At 53.6% G+C, this 20062-nt stretch overlaps 1 protein-coding gene across 13 annotated transcripts; it reads left to right on the top strand.

Moving 5' to 3' along the window:
- The first annotated feature begins 931 nt into the window (after nt 1-931).
- TPM3 (tropomyosin 3) lies at nt 932-19558 on the top strand. 13 transcript variants are annotated; one of them, XM_075262014.1, is made up of 9 exons: nt 932-1060; nt 1437-1562; nt 8852-8985; nt 9383-9500; nt 9585-9655; nt 11061-11136; nt 11987-12049; nt 12256-12325; nt 18799-19558. In XM_075262014.1, the coding sequence occupies exons 1-9, from the start codon at nt 947-949 to the stop codon at nt 18879-18881; spliced, it is 855 nt and encodes a 284-aa protein (XP_075118115.1). In that variant the 5' UTR covers nt 932-946; the 3' UTR covers nt 18882-19558. The 13 variants fall into 13 exon arrangements, with proteins under 13 accessions (XP_075118115.1, XP_075118111.1, XP_075118117.1 ...); XM_075262010.1 differs by lacking the exon at nt 11061-11136 and adding an exon at nt 11388-11463; XM_075262016.1 differs by lacking the exon at nt 18799-19558 and adding an exon at nt 15396-15536.
- Nucleotides 19559-20062: the final 504 nt, after the last annotated feature.

The following is a 20062-nucleotide window of genomic DNA, read 5'->3' on the forward strand; positions in this document are numbered from 1 at the left end:
GATGTCACTGCTCTCTAGTATACGGATAGGCTGTATTCTCAGTGATGTCACTGCTCTCTAGTATACGGATAGGCTGTATTCTCAGTAATGTCACCGCTCTCTAGTATACGGATAGGCTGTATTCTCAGTGATGTCACCGCTCTCTAGTATACGGATAGGCTGTATTCTCAGTGATGTCACTGCTCTCTAGTATACGGATAGGCTGTATTCTCAGTGATGTCACTGCTCTCTAGTATATGGATAGGCTGTATTCTCAGTGATGTCACTGCTCTCTAGTATACGGATAGGCTGTATTCTCAGTGATGTCACTGCTCTCTAGTATACGGATAGGCTGTATTCTCAGTGATGTCACTGCTCTCTAGTATATGGATAGGCTGTATTCTCAGTGATGTCACCGCTCTCTAGTATACGGATAGGCTGTATACTCAGTGATGTCACCGCTCTCTAGTATATGGATAGGCTGTATTCTCAGTGATGTCACTGCTCTCTAGTATACGGATAGGCTGTATTCTCAGTGATGTCACCGCTCTCTAGTATATAGATAGGCTGTATTCTCAGTGATGTCACCGCTCTCTAGTATACGGATAGGCGTTATCCTCAGTGATGGTGCCGCTGATCTCTGTAATGATTATCTGTGGGTAATGGTTTCCACGTCTCTTTGTTCTCGCGCTCGCTCTGACCTCGCTGTCTGACATCTTGGGATATTTGTGGAGATGAATGATGTGCAGGACAATGTCTCGGTGACAAGGCCTCTGGTAATCCTGCCCATCATACCAGGCCGGTATTATCTGCGGCCACCTGTCCACCACGGCCCAAATATAGTGTCAGCATACAATGCAGTTATGTGGGGTCCGGGGGCTTCGGGGAGGGTCTGTGAGGTGTTTATAGCCCCCTTATAATAGAGCGCAGAGCCCCGGCCCGGCAGACGTGACCACCAGTGACCAACATGGAGGGCGTCAAGAAGAAAATGCAGATGCTGAAGCTGGACAAGGAGAACGCCCTGGACCGGGCCGAGCAGGCGGAGACCGAGCAGAGGCAGGTGGAGGAGAAGAGCAAGCAGGTAACAGGGGGCAGCGGGACGGGCTCATCACATACGTGCCGCCATCTATAACCGCTGCGGCCGCTAACTTCACCGCACATAGATTTATATTATAAGTCACATAATAAACATGTCAGGCCACGGCGTCCCCCAGACCTGCACACAATGTGGTGGGACGGAGCCGGTGACACCAGTCTGGTGCAAAAATGGGCCTCAAGCTAAAAGTGCGACCCAAGAGGGGGCGATAGAAGACCCCAATATGGCTGACAGTATACAAGCTGTATCTGACACTAGTTCTAATTTTGTGACATAAAATGAATTCAGGAATGAGATATTTTTGAGCAGGGCCCCCGCCGCACCCCGAGGTCTGTCACATGTACCCCCTCTGCCCCCATAGCTGGAGGACGAGCTGCTGTCCATGCAGAAGAAGCTGAAGGGGACGGAGGACGAGCTGGACAAATACTCCGAGGCCCTGAAGGACGCTCAGGAGAAGCTGGAGGTGGCCGAGAAGAAAGCGGCTGATGTAGGTACCTGCCCTGTGTGAACACCACCCAAACCTGACACATACCACACAGCGCTCTGCTGGGAATATACAGCTCACTGATCCATAGTGGTCGTATACGGTCAGATATACCAGGTGCGGGACCCTCAGTCCAGGCCTCACGGGTTCTATAAGGTCCTCATTACAGGAAGGTTCATTATGGAGCCAAGTAGAGGGACACGTAACCACTGAGCCGCTCAGTGAGGAAGAATACAGAGAGGGATCATAGAATAACATATATATATATATATATATATATATATATATATATATATATATATATACTGATCCCTACTGTCCAAGGCAAGATGTACAGATTAGTATTTGAGCACGAAATAAAGGAAGCGTACAGGTCAGTAGGTGAGGATGGTATATAGAAGGAATATACATTGGTAGGTGAAGATGGCGTACAGGAGGTATATAGATCAGTAGGTGAGGTATACAGATCTGTAGATAGTGATGCATTTCAGTATATAGAAGTGTATAACTCAGTATACAGGTGTACAAATACATATATAGGTGTATAGCCCATTGTATAGATGCATATTTCAGTATATAGGTGTATAATTCAGTATATAGCTCAGTATATAGGTGTATACCTCAGTATATAGGTGTGTAACTCAGTATATACAGTATATGCATTAGTATATGTATAGCCCAGTATATAGCCCAGTATATAGGTGTATAGCCAGGTATATAGCTCGGTGTGTATATGCCTCAGTATATGTATAGCCCGGTATATAGCTCAGTGTGTATAGCTCTGTATATAGGTGTATAGCCCGGTATATAGATGTATAGCTCAGTGTGTATACCCGGTGTTTATAGTCCTCAGTATATGTATAGCTCAGTGTGTATAGTACGGTATATAGATGTAGAGCCCAGTATATAGGTGTAGAGCCCGGTGTATAGGTGTAGAGCCCGGTGTATAGATGTATAGCCCGGTATATAGATGTATAGCCCGGTATATAGATGTAGAGCCCGGTATATAGATGTAGAGCCCGGTATATAGGTGTAGAGCCCGGTATATAGATGTATAGCCCGGTATATAGATGTAGAGCCCGGTATATAGGTGTAGAGCCCGTTATATAGATGTATAGCCCGGTATATAGATGTATAGCCCGGTATATAGATGTAGAGCCCGGTATATAGATGTAGAGCCCGGTATATAGGTGTAGAGCCCGGTATATAGGTGTAGAGCCCGGTATATAGATGTATAGCCCGGTATATAGATGTATAGCCCGGTATATAGGTGTAGAGCCCGGTATATAGGTGTAGAGCCCGGTATATAGGTGTAGAGCCCGGTATATAGGTGTAGAGCCCGGTATATAGATGTAGAGCCCGGTATATAGATGTAGAGCCCGGTATATAGATGTAGAGCCCGGTATATAGATGTATAGCCCGGTATATAGATGTAGAGCCCGGTATATAGATGTAGAGCCCGGTATATAGATGTAGAGCCCGGTATATAGATGTAGAGCCCGGTATATAGATGTAGAGCCCGGTATATAGATGTATAGCTCAGTGTGTATACCCGGTGTGTATATGCCTCAGTATGTGTATATGCCTCAGTATATGTATAGCTCAGTGTGTATAGCCCGGTATATAGATGTATAGCTCAGTGTGTATAGCCCGGTATATAGATGTATAGCTCAGTGTGTATAGCCCAGTATATAGAGGTTTAGCTCCGTGGGGCTGAGTGGTGAGGGTGCGCTTCCGCAGTCCGCCGCCAGGTGGCAGCACTCGCCCTCGCGCTCCCCGGCTTCCTGGATTTAAGGGAGTGGCCGGCGGAAGTGCGGGGCGCGCGGGGAGCGGAAGTCTCGGTCAGTCCGACTCAGTCAGTCAGAGAGAGGGAGGCAGAGAAGATGTCCGGCGGGGGGATGAGCAGCATTGAGGCCGTCAAGAGGAAGATCCAAGTCCTGCAGCATCAGGCGGACGAGGCCGAGGAGAGGGCCGAGAAACTGTGCCGGGAGGTGGAGGGCGAGAAGCGGGCCCGGGAGCAGGTCAGACAACACCCGGCTAGGGGCGGGGCTCAGGAGTACGAGCACCCCGGGGTGCGGGGCGGAGGGGATGGGGTGTGAGGGGGCTCCGGGAGGTGACTGTATAATATATGTATGTGGGGGCCACAGGGGCCAGCTACTGTATAACAGGGGCCACAGGTGATAATGTGTATGTGGGGGCCACAGGTAACAGCTACTGGATAACAGGGGCCACAGGTGACAATGTGTATGTATGGGGCCACAGGTAACAGCTACTGGATAACAGGGGCCACAGGTGACAATGTGTATGGGGGGGCCACAGGGGCCAGCTACTGGATAACAGGGGCCACAGGTGACAATGTGTATGTATGGGGCCACAGGTAACAGCTACTGTATAACAGGGGCCACAGGTGATAATGTGTATGGGGGGGCCACAGGTAACAGCTACTGGATAACAGGGGCCACAGGTGACAATGTGTATGGGGGGGCCACAGGTAACAGCTACTGGATAACAGGGGCCACAGGTGATAATGTGTATGTATGGGGCCACAGGTAACAGCTACTGGATAACAGGGGCCACAGGTGACAATGTGTATGGGGGGGCCACAGGGGCCAGCTACTGGATAACAGGGGCCACAGGTGATAATGTGTATGTATGGGGCCACAGGTAACAGCTACTGTATAACGGGCCACAGGTGACAATGTGTATGGGGGGGCCACAGGGGCCAGCTACTGGATAACAGGGGCCACAGGTGATAATGTGTATGTATGGGGCCACAGGTAACAGCTACTGTATAACAGGGGCCACAGGTGACAATGTGTATGGGGGGGGCCACAGGGGCCAGCTACTGGATAACAGGGGCCACAGGTGATAATGTATATGGGGGGGCCACAGGGGCCAGCTACTGGATAACAGGGGCCACAGGTGATAATGTGTATGTATGGGGCCACAGGTAACAGCTACTGGATAACAGGGGCCACAGGTGACAGCCAGGACATAACAGGGGCCACAGGTAATAATGTGTATGTATGGGGGGGCCACAGGTGACAGCTACTGTATAACAGGGGCCACAGGTGATAATGTGTATGTATGGGGGCCACAGGTGATAATGTGTATGTATGGGGGCCACAGGTGATAATGTGTATGTATGGGGGGGGCCACAGGTAACAGCTACTGGATAACAGGGGCCACAGGTGACAGCCAGGACATTGCAGGGGCCACAGGTGATAATGTGTATGTATGGGGGCCACAGGTGATAATGTGTATGTATGGGGGGGCCACAGGTGACAGCTACTGGATAACAGGGTCCAGAAGATGACGGGGTGCAGAGGCCCCTTCCCCCGGTGACAGCCAGGACACAGGAGGGATCCCGGAAGGTAACTATGTATGTATGGGGGCCCCCAGGTGACAATGTATGTAAGACGCCCCCCCAGGTGACTGCAGTGAGGTCCTGATCTATGACCATGTAATATGGAGGCTCCCAGGGAGGTGACAGTATATCTATAGAATGTGTGTATGGGATCCCCCTCCAGGTGACGGCCTGATCATAGGGGAGTCCTTAGAGATGTTGGGGTATCTGGGGGCCCCTCAGGTGACGGCTGGTACATAGTAGGGGCCTTAGGAGGTGACTCTATATGAGGGGTCCTCAGTACAGATGTAGGGCCCTGGGAGGTGACGGCTTATGTTTTAGGGGTCCCTGGAGGTGGTAGTGTGTGTACTGTCATCTTCTGGGGCCCCTCTTATGTGCTGCCTGTCACCTCCTGGGGGCCCCTTATACATGTCATCAGAAGGGCCCCTGTATAAGGGGGGCCCAGAGCTGATGTTCTGGGGTCTCCTCCCTTGTGCTCAGTGCCGCCCCCACCAGGCCTGCTGATTGCGGCCATTGTGCTGGGGGTTGTAGTTTATTTACCAGGTGGAGCGGCTGAGCTGTGTGTGTTCTCTGGGCGGCTGCTGTCACTTTGTCTGCCAGGTTGTCACACATTCACACTGATGGCTCCAGGACAAGCTCTGCTGCACCGTGTAGCGCTGTAACGCTGGGGTCGTACTCCTCACGATGTATTGGTGCTGGGGGAGGCGTGACAGTGTATCAGTCTGGCAGTGAAGGAGTTAACCCTGCTCCCATGTTGGCGGCACGGCTGTCTCTTGGATGAATGGCCCCGGACGCGTTGCTGTCGCTTCTGCTCTCTGGAGCTGTCAGGATGAGACAACTCTGGATTCCATGGCAGCCGAAGAGATGGCGAGTTATGGGCAGGGCAGGGGGCGATGCCTCCAAGGAGATGGCGAGTTATGGGCAGGTGGCGATGCCTCCGAGGAGATGGCGAGTTATGTGCAGGGCAGAGGGCGATGCCTCCGAGGAGATGGCGAGTCATGTGCAGGGCAGGGGGCGATGCCTCCGAGGAGATGGCGAGTTATGTGCAGGGCAGGTGGCGATGCCTCCGAGGAGATGGCGAGTTATGTGCAGGGCAGGTGGCGATGCCTCCGAGGAGATGGCGAGTCATGTGCAGGGCAGGGGGCGATGCCTCCGAGGAGATGGCGAGTTATGTGCAGGGCAGGGGGCGATGCCTCCGAGGAGATGGCGAGTTATGTGCAGGGCAGGTGGCGATGCCTCCGAGGAGATGGCGAGTTATGTGCAGGGCAGGTGGCGATGCCTCCGAGGAGATGGCGAGTTATGTGCAGGGCAGGTGGCGATGCCTCCGAGGAGATGGCGAGTCATGTGCAGGGCAGGGGGCGATGCCTCCGAGGAGATGGCGAGTCATGTGCAGGGCAGGTGGCGATGCCTCCGAGGAGATGGCGAGTTATGTGCAGGGCAGGTGGCGATGCCTCCGAGGAGATGGCGAGTTATGGGCAGGTGGCGATGCCTCCGAGGAGATGGCGCGTTATGGGCAGGTGGCGATGCCTCCGAGGAGATGGCGAGTTATGGGCAGGGCAGGGGGCGATGCCTCCGAGGAGATGGCGAGTCATGTGCAGGGCAGGGGGCAATGCCTCCGAGGAGATGGCGAGTTATGGGCAGGTGGCGATGCCTCCGAGGAGATGGCGAGTTATGGGCAGGTGGCGATGCCTCCGAGGAGATGGCGAGTTATGGGCAGGTGGCGATGCCTCCGAGGAGATGGCGAGTTATGTGCAGGGCAGGTGGCGATGCCTCCGAGGAGATGGCGAGTTATGTGCAGGGCAGGTGGCGATGCCTCCGAGGAGATGGCGAGTTATGGGCAGGTGGCGATGCCTCCGAGGAGATGGCGAGTTATGTGCAGAGCAGGGGGCGATGCCTCCGAGGAGATGGCGAGTTATGTGCAGAGCAGGGGGCGATGCCTCCGAGGAGATGGCGAGTTATGTGCAGGGCAGGGGGAGATGCCTCCGAGGAGATGGCGAGTTATGTGCAGGGCAGGGGGCGATGCCTCCGAGGAGATGGCGAGTTATGTGCAGGGCAGGTGGCGATGCCTCCGAGGAGATGGCGAGTCATGTGCAGGGCAGGTGGCGATGCCTCCGAGGAGATGGCGAGTCATGTGCAGGGCAGGGGGCGATGCCTCCGAGGAGATGGCGAGTTATGTGCAGGGCAGGGGGCGATGCCTCCGAGGAGATGGCGAGTTATGGGCAGGGCAGGTGGCGATGCCTCCGAGGAGATGGCGAGTTATGTGCAGGGCAGGTGGCGATGCCTCCGAGGAGATGGCGAGTTATGGGCAGGGCAGGTGGCGATGCCTCCGAGGAGATGGCGAGTTATGTGCAGGGCAGGGGGCGATGCCTCCGAGGAGATGGCGAGTTATGTGCAGGGCAGGGGGAGATGCCTCCGAGGAGATGGCGAGTTATGTGCAGGGCAGGGGGCGATGCCTCCGAGGAGATGGCGAGTTATGTGCAGGGCAGGGGGCGATGCCTCCGAGGAGATGGCGAGTTATGTGCAGGGCAGGGGGCGATGCCTCCGAGGAGATGGCGAGTTATGTGCAGGGCAGGGGGAGATGCCTCCGAGGAGATGGCGAGTTATGTGCAGGGCAGGTGGCGATGCCTCCGAGGAGATGGCGAGTTATGTGCAGGGCAGGTGGCGATGCCTCCGAGGAGATGGCGAGTCATGTGCAGGGCAGAGGGCGATGCCTCCGAGGAGATGGCGAGTCATGTGCAGGGCAGGTGGCGATGCCTCCGAGGAGATGGCGAGTTATGTGCAGGGCAGGTGGCGATGCCTCCGAGGAGATGGCGAGTCATGTGCAGGGCAGGGGGCGATGCCTCCGAGGAGATGGCGAGTCATGTGCAGGGCAGGTGGCGATGCCTCCGAGGAGATGGCGAGTTATGTGCAGGGCAGGTGGCGATGCCTCCGAGGAGATGGCGAGTTATGGGCAGGTGGCGATGCCTCCGAGGAGATGGCGCGTTATGGGCAGGTGGCGATGCCTCCGAGGAGATGGCGAGTTATGGGCAGGGCAGGGGGCGATGCCTCCGAGGAGATGGCGAGTCATGTGCAGGGCAGGGGGCAATGCCTCCGAGGAGATGGCGAGTTATGGGCAGGTGGCGATGCCTCCGAGGAGATGGCGAGTTATGGGCAGGTGGCGATGCCTCCGAGGAGATGGCGAGTTATGTGCAGGGCAGGTGGCGATGCCTCCGAGGAGATGGCGAGTTATGTGCAGGGCAGGTGGCGATGCCTCCGAGGAGATGGCGAGTTATGTGCAGGGCAGGTGGCGATGCCTCCGAGGAGATGGCGAGTTATGGGCAGGTGGCGATGCCTCCGAGGAGATGGCGAGTTATGGGCAGGTGGCGATGCCTCCGAGGAGATGGCGAGTTATGTGCAGAGCAGGGGGCGATGCCTCCGAGGAGATGGCGAGTTATGGGCAGGGCAGGTGGCGATGCCTCCGAGGAGATGGCGAGTTATGTGCAGGGCAGGTGGCGATGCCTCCGAGGAGATGGCGAGTTATGTGCAGGGCAGGTGGCGATGCCTCCGAGGAGATGGCGAGTTATGTGCAGGTGGCGATGCCTCCGAGGAGATGGCGAGTTATGTGCAGGGCAGGGGGCGATGCCTCCGAGGAGATGGCGAGTTATGTGCAGGGCAGGGGGCGATGCCTCCGCATGGCGGTGCCCTCCATCCCCTTGTGGCTTCCATGGCATTGACTCGAGGAGGGTGAATAACCCCGGCCGCTCACAGATGTCTACGTGTGGTAGTCCCGGTCCGTCACACGGGCGCCAGCTGCCATTGTCAGCCTGTAGATAGGTCAGGGCCGGTATGACCTGCGTGACTCCTCCTTCTGGGCGGGGCTGCAGCCTCTATGTCCTGGCTTCTGATTGGTCCAGACCGCTAAACCTCTCGTTCTTCTCCCCACTAGGCCGAAGCTGAAGTGGCCTCGCTGAACCGCCGCATCCAATTGGTTGAGGAAGAGCTGGACCGCGCCCAGGAGCGCCTCTCCACCGCCCTGCAGAAGCTGGAGGAAGCCGAAAAGACGGCCGACGAGAGCGAGCGGTGAGTGCAGCTCCCCCCATGGTCCAGGATGGCGACTTCTCTCATGGTCTGGACTGTGCTGCGTACGTTACACGAGGCCCCTCCCCTCCAGAGGGCTGCTGCAGGTTTGGTCCTCAGCAGACGCTTTGATGCCTGTAAATCCACCATCAGCTCCTCAGGAACAGGTTTGGAGAGCGATGATGTCATCCACTGGATTTACGACCTCAGCAGCTGCCAAACCTGTTGTGTCGTGAGGTGCCGCAACGTATCCAGACTCGTAGGCTCCACGTCTGTGATGCAGAGTCCTGGGGTGTTGTTGTGAGGACCCCAGACCATGACCATTGGCATGTAGTACCTCTGGCTGCCCATAGGGGGCTCTTGTGTATTGCTGTATAGTGACTGTGGCTTCTCTCTGCAGGGGGATGAAAGTCATCGAGAACCGAGCCCTGAAAGACGAGGAGAAGATGGAGCTGCAAGAAATCCAACTCAAGGAAGCCAAGCACATAGCCGAGGAGGCGGACAGGAAGTACGAGGAGGTGAGTGGGGGCGCTGCTCCTGGGGAGGGGGCACCAGACAGCAGGGACACAGCGGCTCACTACTGGGACTTCCTTCTTACACAGGTGGCCAGGAAGCTGGTGATCATTGAGAGCGAACTGGAGCGCACAGAGGAAAGGGCGGAGCTTGCAGAGTCGTGAGTATCCCCCAAATCCCGCCCACCTGCCTGCCCATGTTATACAAGGCCTGAAAGAGGAGGACGAGGGGTTAATGACCTGTATACACTGGGAGCACAGCAAAGCCCGCTGCAGAATAGTGAGCGCAGCTCTGGAGTATAATACAGGATAAGTAATGTAATGTATGTACACAGTAACTGCACCAGCAGAATAGTGAGCGCAGCTCTGGAGTATAATACAGGATAAGTAATGTAATGTATGTACACAGTAACTGCACCAGCAGAATAGTGAGTGCAGCTCTGGAGTATAATACAGGATAAGTATTGTAATGTATGTACACAGTAACTGTACCAGCAGAATAGTGAGCGCAGCTCTGGAGTATAATACAGGATAAGTAATGTAATGTATATACACAGTGACTGTACCAGCAGAATAGTGAGTGCAGCTCTGGAGTATAATACAGGATAAGTAATGTAATGTATGTACACAGTGACTGTACCAGCAGAATAGTGAGCGCAGCTCTGGAGTATAATACAGGATAAGTAATGTAATGTATGTACACAGTAACTGCACCAGCAGAATAGTGAGCGCAGCTCTGGAGTATAATACAGGATAAGTAATGTAATGTATGTACACAGTAACTGCACCAGCAGAATAGTGAGTGCAGCTCTGGAGTATAATACAGGATAAGTAATGTAATGTATGTACACAGTAACTGTACCAGCAGAATAGTGAGCGCAGCTCTGGAGTATAATACAGGATAAGTAATGTAATGTATATACACAGTAACTGCACCAGCAGAATAGTGAGCGCAGCTCTGGAGTATAATACAGGATAAGTATTGTGTGTACACAGTGACTGTACCAGCAGAATAGTGAGCGCAGCTCTGGAGTATAATACAGGATAAGTAATGTAATGTATGTACACAGTGACTGCACCAGCAGAATAGTGAGCGCAGCTCTGGAGTATAATACAGGATAAGTAATGTATGTACACAGTGACTGCACCAGCAGAATAGTGAGCGCAGCTCTGGAGTATAATACAGGATAAGTAATGTAATGTATGTACACAGTGACTGTATCAGCAGAATAGTGAGCGCAGCTCTGGAGTATAATACAGGATAAGTAATGTAATGTATGTACACAGTGACTGCACCAGCAGAATAGTGAGCGCAGCTCTGGAGTTATAGGGTGGTACTCAAATGAGTGCAGGGTCATATAGGGTGGGGGGTCTCTGGGTGACTCTTGAGTTCAGTCTTCCCATTTCAGGCCTTGTTTAACCCCTTCCTCCTTGCATGAATTGAATTTGATGTTTTTGTTTTTGCCCCTGTCCTCCCGGGCTTGTTCTGTGTGTTGCTGCTGACTGTCCCCTCCGTCCTTACAAACACGCACCCCCTCCCTCACATCTCCTGCGACCATCACCCAGCCGGTGCCGCGAACAAGAGGAACAGATGCGAATCCTAGACCAAAGTTTGAAGGGTCTGAATGCGTCTGAAGAAAAGGTACAATAAACATGGCGGCTGCTCCTGTCCTGGCTGCTCTCCTTGTGTCGTCTCCCTGTGCTCGGCGCCGCCACTTCCTGCTCTGTGAGGGGGGCGGGTGCACAGAGCAGGAAGTGTCGGTTGTCGCCTCCTCCTCCGTACGTTCCATCGTGGCGGAGTTCACTCTTCTCATCCCTCCACTCTTCTTCTGTCTCTTCTTTTTCCCTCTCTCTTTCCTCTCAATCTCTCTGCTCGGCCTCATCCCTCCTCAGCAAATGTGCCGAGCTCGAGGAGGAGCTGAGAAATGTCACCAACAATCTGAAGTCCTTGGAGGCTCAGGCAGAAAAGGTAAGGGGCGTTGGTGGATCCTGGCCCCGCCTCCTCGGAGCCGACGACATGTGACCTGAAGCAACCAATCGGTCTCTGTATAATAACACTGGTGGTTGGTTTAACCCGTACACGGGTAACTGGTCGCCCAGGGTCTTGTGGGCTGTGCCAGGAGTAGTGACCGGACCACCATAGTCGCTCCCCTCTGTGTAGGTGAGGGGGGGGGGTCTTGGGCTTCTTTCGATGAATCGTTACTAGGTCCTATAGACTTGATCATGCTAAAAATACTCAGTGTTACCCAAACTGCTCCCGTTACAGTCTAGGTCACAAAGTCCTATGGTTGCTCCTCCTGTCAGTATATATTGCTGGTGCTGGGAGTTGGTTTTTCCAGGCAGGATTATTTTAGGAGGCGCCCCGGTCCCTTCATCTGTAGTTCAGAGATTTTTTGGGTCTTGGCAGTACTGTGACCCCCGTTCTCAGTGACCAGGAGGGGTTTACTGACTCATTGTGCAGTTTCCTCACAATATTTCTTTCTTCTTTCCAGTATTCACAAAAGGAAGATAAATACGAAGAAGAAATTAAGATTTTGACAGATAAACTAAAAGAGGTGAGTGATGGGCGGAGGTTACAGACAAGGGGGAGGGGCCTAACATCATGGCTGCCAAGTTCCCTTAAGATATGACCTGGCCTTCCCGCCATCTTGTCTCGCTCTTTCCTCCTGGGGTGTCAGTCCTTTACTCTTGTTCCATTACTTGGGGCCCCGTCCTCTTCTCTCACCCTCCTCGGTCGCTGACTACCTCCTCTCTGTCACAGGCCGAAACCAGAGCAGAGTTTGCCGAGAGATCAGTGGCCAAGCTTGAGAAGACGATTGATGACCTGGAAGGTAAGTCCCGGAGTCTGTGCCTGTATAAGTATGTGCCCCCCTTGCAGATTAGGTGTGAACCTCTCCTCCTCTCCTTACCCAGACGAGCTGTACACCCAGAAGCTCAAGTACAAAGCTGTCAGCGAGGAGCTGGACCACGCCCTCAATGACATGACCTCCATGTAAATACCGTGTGGCTTGCTTGCCCAGGGGGGGGCGGCAGTGCTCATGGGGGGCACCACCGCCATACTAACCTCACCGAGCGCCCATAAGACACTCATCGCTTGCAGATTGCTGTGTGACTTGTGCAGTGGGGGAGGGGTGGGGTAGGGCATCTTGCTTGTGTGATCTCAGCCTGTCTGGGACGCTACTTCTGGCCGTCTCAGACATGTCTGTGCACCCCTGCGTGTGAATAACTAACCCCAGGGTGGGGTGGGGGTCCGGGGTGGGGGCCGCCGCCTGCATGGACTCTGACGTCTCGGCTTCTCCAACCAACTCTTGTCTCTCTCTTCTCGTGTAGATAGTTCCAGCGACTCTCCGCGGCTTCTTCCTCTTCCTCCCTCTTCTCTCTCTGACGGATTACATCACATTTCTAAAAACACAAATGTCTCCTCCCTTTTATTCTCGTTCTCTTCGCCGTTAGGTTTGGGACGTTTTTTGGCGTCCTGGGGGGGGGGGGGCCTGCTGCGCATATTCTGATCACAAGGAATCCTGTACATGGGGCTGTCGTGACCACTCGGGGTGTGCTGGGACTTGTGGTGGTTTAGGGGGCACACTGAAAAGTTGGGTGATTCAACCCAGCTTTCCCATAATAGATTTCCCACAGGAGGGGGTCAAATGAAGAGTTCTGGTCTTGGTGGGCGACCACATTCCTGTACAGATTCCCCCCCCCCCCATTTCAGGCTGCAGGTGTCGCACCGTCTCTGGACTGGTCTGACCAGATTCTCCAGACGTGTTGAGGCGATGACTCCAGGGTCAGCCAAGCGCGGTAGATAAATTAGGGGGGAAGGGGTTACGTGCCTGCGCTCTGTAACAAATCTGTATGATGGGCCCTCCCTCCAAGGTCTCGTCTCCTACATAGATGAGGGTTTGTTACAATGTCTCAGGACACGAGAGCGGTTTGTGCTGCTATGGTGAGCCGCGGATCCTGTCATGGTGTAGGGCTCGGCCTCTGCCCCAGGATGCAGCAGATGATGAGGAAGCGGCTCTGTAAACCCCGGATGGAGGGCCTGACGGCCGGCGTCCTGTTTGGGTGTGTTCACATTAGTGCTGCTTATCAGAGCCGTCTGTTTCTGGGTTTCCTGTCCTCGGTGTCAGTCACTTCCTCCTGTACATCACCAGGCAGGGTGTTATTCCCTATGTGGCCAGTGGGGGGCAGTTGTGGCACTGATATGTGTAGCGGCCATATTGTATCTGCAAATGCTGTGCCCGTTCACTGATAGGAAGACTGACACCCTCATGACAACGGTCACCCAGCTTTTCTAGGGTCCTGATTGGCTAGTTAGACTCATACGCACACACGGGGCTAGTACTAGGCACGCGCATACCTAGATGGAATCCTTTATGGTGGATGGGGCAGAGGGAAAACAAATGGTTAAAGTGTTTTTTAAAAAGGTTTTTCCAGTACTTTACATATTGATGTCTGTATATGATGGGACCCCCACAGATCAGCTGCCTGAACCAAGCACAGCGCCATACATTGTATAGTGGCTGCACTTGGTATTACAGCTCGGCCTATTCACTTGAATGGGACTGAAGTGCAGCTCCTGGGAGAGTCCCCTGACTACGACAGCACAGTCTGGCCAATGTGTTCCTCAGTGTGTATATATATATATTCCATCAGGGGGCAGTGGTCGTCACTAAATGCCTATAGGGCCGTGAACACTGCTCCATTCATGTCAATGTGAGCGCTGGAAGTAGCTGGAGCCCACCACGCACCCCTCCGCACACGCTTACAAACCTCAACCTATCGGGGGTCAGAATATTGTAAGGTCCGGCCAATCGCTTTAACCCTTTACATGCTGCAGTCCAGAACAACCCAGCACTAGAAAGAGATATAGATAGATATATTATATACATTTTTTTTTTTCCATAAGAGCATCATGGGATATGAGGGGGGAGACAATCCCCAACTTGGCGTCCATAATAGAGACATGCTGTCCCACCTTGCACAGCGCCGTACACCAACACATAATAGTTCCAGGTGTCAGAATGTGGGGATTTAGAATAATAAATGGCGCCATTGTGAGGTGCAGCCCGTCACACAAAAATCAAGGCCTTGTATGATGACATGAAGGGAACTATGACAAAGTTATGGGGATTTTCAATGCAAGGCGACAAAATTAAACAATGTCTGCACCACGTAAGGGTGAATAGCCCCCCGCCCCCCCCCCCACCAATTCTGGCATTCTGGAATTTTCTCTCTAGCCCCCACCAATCCTGAGCAGTCAGTGCTGTTAGTTTTGGTTCCTGATTTGCTGACTAGACTCCCTAATATCAAGTGGGTGCCTGTGATTGGACAGTGTCAGTGATGAGCCCCGCCTCCTGCCTCACACCACCTAGTCAGTGTATCAGGCCCACAAAACTGCACTGATTGCTCAGGAATGGTGGGGGCTAGAGAGGAAATTCCAAGTGTGCTGTAATCGGTGGGAGGAGCCTATTGAAGGGTGAAAGGTCCTCCCTTTACATTATATGGGGTGGGGGGCACAATCGGCAATGCAGAGTCTCTGGCTGTGTCAGATGTATAGATTTTAGTATATTTGGGGGTGGAGCGGCATTGTGGTCCCTAATGTGACGTCACGTCATGGCTTATACTCTAGTCACATCCAGAGCTGCATCCTTGAAAGCGCGTTTCATCAGAACAGGCTGTACAGCAGGGGGCAGCAGTCTGCGTAGTGAGATGATAAATGCAGCTCTGGCTGTGAGTGGAGTATGAGAGTTAACCTGTGAGGTGCTGGAGCTCGGTGCATGGTCTATTTCTGTAGTTACCTCTCCACCACTAATACAAGCTGTCTCTCTCTCTCTCTCTTCTGTTTCTCTCCTGTCCGCCCCCCTCCCCTCCCCCTCATACCCCTCTGCCCTCACCCCACAGAACGTCTCTACAGCCAAATGGAGAAAAACAGGCTCCTTGCTAGTGAGTTGAAGGTCACGCTCCACGACCTCTGCGATTGAGGTCGGCCCCATATAGCATGCGGAGCGCCACCGGCGGGAGGGAGCGCCCCCAGTCAGTCATAATGTGTATATACCGTCACTGTAGTGATGTCTGCTCCGACTCCCCTTCCCCCTCAGCACCTGGTGCTATACATACTGTGCTGCCACCTTGTGGATTGGAGGACCGATCCTGGATCGTGGAGGGTACTTGTCATCCTCTTGTCCCCACCAGACCCCACCCCTGTGTGTCCTATGAGCCGGCGGATCAGCTGTGATGTCATCAGTGCAGCCTGTGACATCACCACCTCTCTGCCCCGCCCCTGTGTACCCTGGCGGTTCAGCTGTGATGTCGTCACCTCTTTGCCCCGCCCTATCTTCTTTAAGACTTTGATTTCCTCTTCAATTTCAAGACCTTCTTGCTGTTTACAGGCAGAGACTGATATCTCCTCCTCCTGATCTAACGGTTGTCACAGCTGAGGGTTTGTTACAGTGTAGCCTGCGGCCAGTGACCTGCACTGACACACTGTGACGCCGCTCCAGAGCTTGTCCTCTATGTACTGCTCCTCTGTAACAACACCTCAGTGGTGAGAATCTCTAGGACTCTGTTCTCCACATGAGGAGTCCTGTGGGCGGAGCTTTGCTCTCCTCACATGTGAAGCCCTGTGGGCGGAGCTTGCACGTTATTGGCTGCCTCATGTCCCGGTTGTCGTCTGTTTCCTGAATAAACTTCTTCCGTGTTGTGATTGGCTGTGTGGAGACGTCGTCTTTCTTCATGGCAGGATATACACACTGGGGGGCGCTGGTCTGTGTCCTGTACTCCAGTCCTAGCCAGAGCTGCAGTTATATTGCCGTTTGCAGCTTTGTCTGTGACTGGAGTAGAGAATGCAGTCGCATAATTATACATGCAGCTCTGGTTAGAACCGGAGTAGATGGCAATGTAATACTAAAGAATGGTGTTTGCAGCTTTGTAGGAGCGTTCTCTGCTCCAGTCACACACAGAGCTGCAATCTTAATTCTTTAGTCATATTGTCATGGACTCCAGTTATCACCAGAGCTGTCACCGACATTGCCTTTTACTTCAGTCACGGCAGTATTCGCAGTTCTGTAGTTAGTGTCAGAGCTGCACCGACAAGTCTGTTTGCAATGTTCACTCCAGTCACAACCAGAGCTGCAGTGCACAATACCACAGACACCTCAGAGATTAGCTAACATGAAGTTTAGGAGGATTGTGGCTGCAGCTCTGGATGTGACTAGAGTAGATGTACTGTATAATATAGAGGGGGGTGTAATGCTGTATACCTGGGGAGTATATTTAGGAGGGGGGGGGTCTTGTCTTTCATAGGATCACCTTCCTGTTCTGTTATATGGTAGCAGTGTCTCTTCCTGGGAAAGCTGGGTGACTACATCAGATATGTACTGGCGGCCATATTGGCACAGGGGTTCCTGGGATTTGGTGTCCCACAATAACCCCCCTGACAAGGTCTGGTATTAGAGCGAATGGGGCTGTGATGCAATACCAGACCCTGCCACAGACCGGAGAGGCGCTGTTTATAAGAAGGTGGGTGGGATACAGGGAACTTCTCATTCTGCATTGTTTAAGGGGGGGGGGTGTTCTGATCCAGGGCAGCTATTTCGGGTCTGTTAGAGATGATGGACTAGACAGAAGGAGCATACGGGGGGGGGGGGGGGGGGGGGGGTATACACCAGTTATTGGGGGGGCCGACTATACACTGATGTATAGTCACACAGCAGATGGGTCTGGGGTCCCAGGTAAGACGTCTTATTACCCCAGCACTCCCGTCGTCCTGTAGTCAGGAAGGTCCCCGCCCGCTTATTGCTGGGGTTTTCTCCATTCACATCCAGAGCTGCGTTCAATATTCAACCCTGGGAACCATCGCAGATGAGCTGCACGTGACTAGCTGCTGTCTGAGCTCCCCTGAGACTTGTGACTGCAGCTCTGGCTGTGACTAGAGTACAAGTAATTCTGGCTGCATTATTTAGGCGCTCTGGTGCCCATATACAGCCATGTCCACGGCTCCTCTAGTCACTGCCGGGCCTGTAGCCAGGGACTACATCACATGTACAAATATGTATACAGAGGATGGCGCAGCTCTGGGAGTGACCTGTGCAGGAGGTCAGACAGGCTGGATAGTAGAGCTGGCCTATAGCGCCCCCTGGTGGAGCCTGCCGGGGACTACTGCTCAGGTCTGAGGTGAACAGATGTAAGCTGATGTGAAACTACAACTCCCACAATAGCCGCGCCCATCTGACCCTGTCTCTTTAGCTGCGCCCGCTGGGAGTTGTAGTCCTCGCCCATCTGACCCTGTCTCTTCTTTAGCTGCGCCTGCTGGGAGTTGTAGTCCTCGCCTATCTGACCCGATCTCTTTAGCTGCGCCCGCTGGGAGTTGTAGTCCTCGCCCATCTGACCCTGTCTCTTTATCCGCGCCCGCTGGGAGTTGTAGTCCTCGCCCATCTGACCCTGTCTCTCTTCTTTAGCTGCGCCCGCTGGGAGTTGTAGTCCTCGCCCATCTGACCCTGTCTCTTTATCCGCGCCCGCTGGGAGTTGTAGTCCTCGCCCATCTGACCCTGTCTCTTCTTTAGCTGCGCCCGCTGGGAGTTGTAGTCCTCGCCCATCTGACCCTGTCTCTTCTTTAGCTGCGCCTGCTGGGAGTTGTAGTCCTCGCCTATCTGACCCGATCTCTTTAGCTGCGCCCGCTGGGAGTTGTAGTCCTCGCCCATCTGACCCTGTCTCTTTATCCGCGCCCGCTGGGAGTTGTAGTCCTCGCCCATCTGACCCTGTCTCTCTTCTTTAGCTGCGCCCGCTGGGAGTTGTAGTCCTCGCCCATCTGACCCTGTCTCTTTATCCGCGCCCGCTGGGAGTTGTAGTCCTCGCCCATCTGACCCTGTCTCTTCTTTAGCTGCGCCTGCTGGGAGTTGTAGTCCTCGCCTATCTGACCCGATCTCTTTAGCTGCGCCCGCTGGGAGTTGTAGTCCTCGCCCATCTGACCCTGTCTCTTTATCTGCGCCCGCTGGGAGTTGTAGTCCTCGCCCATCTGACCCGATCTCTTTAGCTGCGCCCGCTGGGAGTTGTAGTCCTCGCCCATCTGACCTGATCTCTTTAGCTGCGCCCGCTGGGAGTTGTAGTCCTCGCCCATCTGACCTGATCTCTTTATCTGCGCCCGCTGGGAGTTGTAGTCCTCGCCCATCTGACCCTGTCTCTTTATCCGCGCCCGCTGGGAGTTGTAGTCCTCGCCCATCTGACCCTGTCTCTCTTCTTTATCTGCGCCCCGCTGGGAGTTGTAGTCCTCGCCCATCTGACCCTGTCTCTTCTTTTCTCTCTCCAGATAAGCTGAGAGTTACTAAGGAGGAAAACTGCAAGGTGCAGAAGATGTTGGAGGACACCCTGACTGAGCTGCACAGCATGTAGCCCCTCCCCCTTGTCACTGCGTGACGTCAGCACCGCCCCACACCCCTCCGCCTGCGCCCTCCCCCCTCCGCTGCCGACCAGACCGCACTCCCCGGCTGCCACCAGCTCTGCGTAGCTGTTACTTTCCTTTGCACAGGGACCCCCCGTCACTTCTAGCTCCCCCTCCCCTTAATGCTGGTTTTCAGGACCAAATCTCACCGTGCTGTACCCAGTGCCATATTTCGGGGGTCGGCTTCACCCGCCCCGTTACCCCAGCATGGTGGGTGACTTGTAACTTTTTGTTTTCTGGCCGCCCATTGGAGGTTGCAGTATTTTCCCTATGACTGTAATTATGATGTGGGGGGGTCTCTTGGCCCCCTCTAGTGATGTGGGGGTCCCCGGATTAGATCATGTGACTAGTTATTACTGTATATTCTGGTGCCCAGCTGGGGGAGGGGGAACGCCTCTCACTTCTCCTGCCAATAAACGCCACGTGCCACGTTTTTGTTTTTCCTATGACTGCCTTGGTGTCCTGTCTGCGGCAGGGGTCACCCTGCGGTCGGTGGGGAGGGGGCAGTGGGGCCACCAGGTTGGAGTCCTTTACTATATTATTATTTTTTGTTTTTTCTCTCAACTGGTTTTAAACAGAAAATTTTTTAAGCTTCCATATCCATCAATAAAATAAGGCTGCTACGTGAGCGAACCCTCTGCTGTGTGCTCATTGGTGGGGGGACAAAGTAAGTGAACCCCTGACCTTAGAACGGGGCTTGGCACTCCGGCTGCTGTGACACTACAACTACCAGCATGCTCCACTCACTGTCATGGCAGCTCCAAGAATACAAGCTGGAGGGCCAAACGTTGCACTAGAATGGGGGGGGTGGGGATGTATGACAGACCCTATAAAAGGGCACAGAGACCTCCCCCCTATAAAAGTAAAGACATGACTTGGGGAGGGGGAGCTTGTGCTGCTGTTAGGACTAAGAGAAAACAGATTAATCAACCGTCCTACCAGCAGCACAATGTGGGGATGTACAGTCATGGCCACAAGTTTTGAGAATGATACAAATAGTAATTGTTACAAAGTCTACTTCTTCAGTTTCTCTAATGGCAATTTGCATATACTCCAGAATGTTATAAAGAGTGATCAGCTTAACAGCAATTACTTGCAAAGTCAATATTTGCCTAGAAAATGAACTTTATCC

The sequence above is a fragment of the Leptodactylus fuscus genome, unplaced genomic scaffold (assembly GCF_031893055.1).
Source record: "Leptodactylus fuscus isolate aLepFus1 unplaced genomic scaffold, aLepFus1.hap2 HAP2_SCAFFOLD_80, whole genome shotgun sequence".
In the NCBI taxonomy this organism is placed as follows: domain Eukaryota; kingdom Metazoa; phylum Chordata; class Amphibia; order Anura; family Leptodactylidae; genus Leptodactylus; species Leptodactylus fuscus.

Bases quoted from the DNA above. Each gene is read 5' to 3' on its own strand.
- TPM3 (XM_075262014.1), top strand. From the start codon at position 947: ATGGAGGGCGTCAAGAAGAAAATGCAGATGCTGAAGCTGGACAAGGAG. The intron at 11,137-11,986 runs GTACAATAAACA...TCTTCTTTCCAG, and splicing joins TGAATGCGTCTGAAGAAAAG to TATTCACAAAAGGAAGATAA. The intron at 12,326-18,798 runs GTAAGTCCCGGA...TTCTCTCTCCAG, and splicing joins GACGATTGATGACCTGGAAG to ATAAGCTGAGAGTTACTAAG.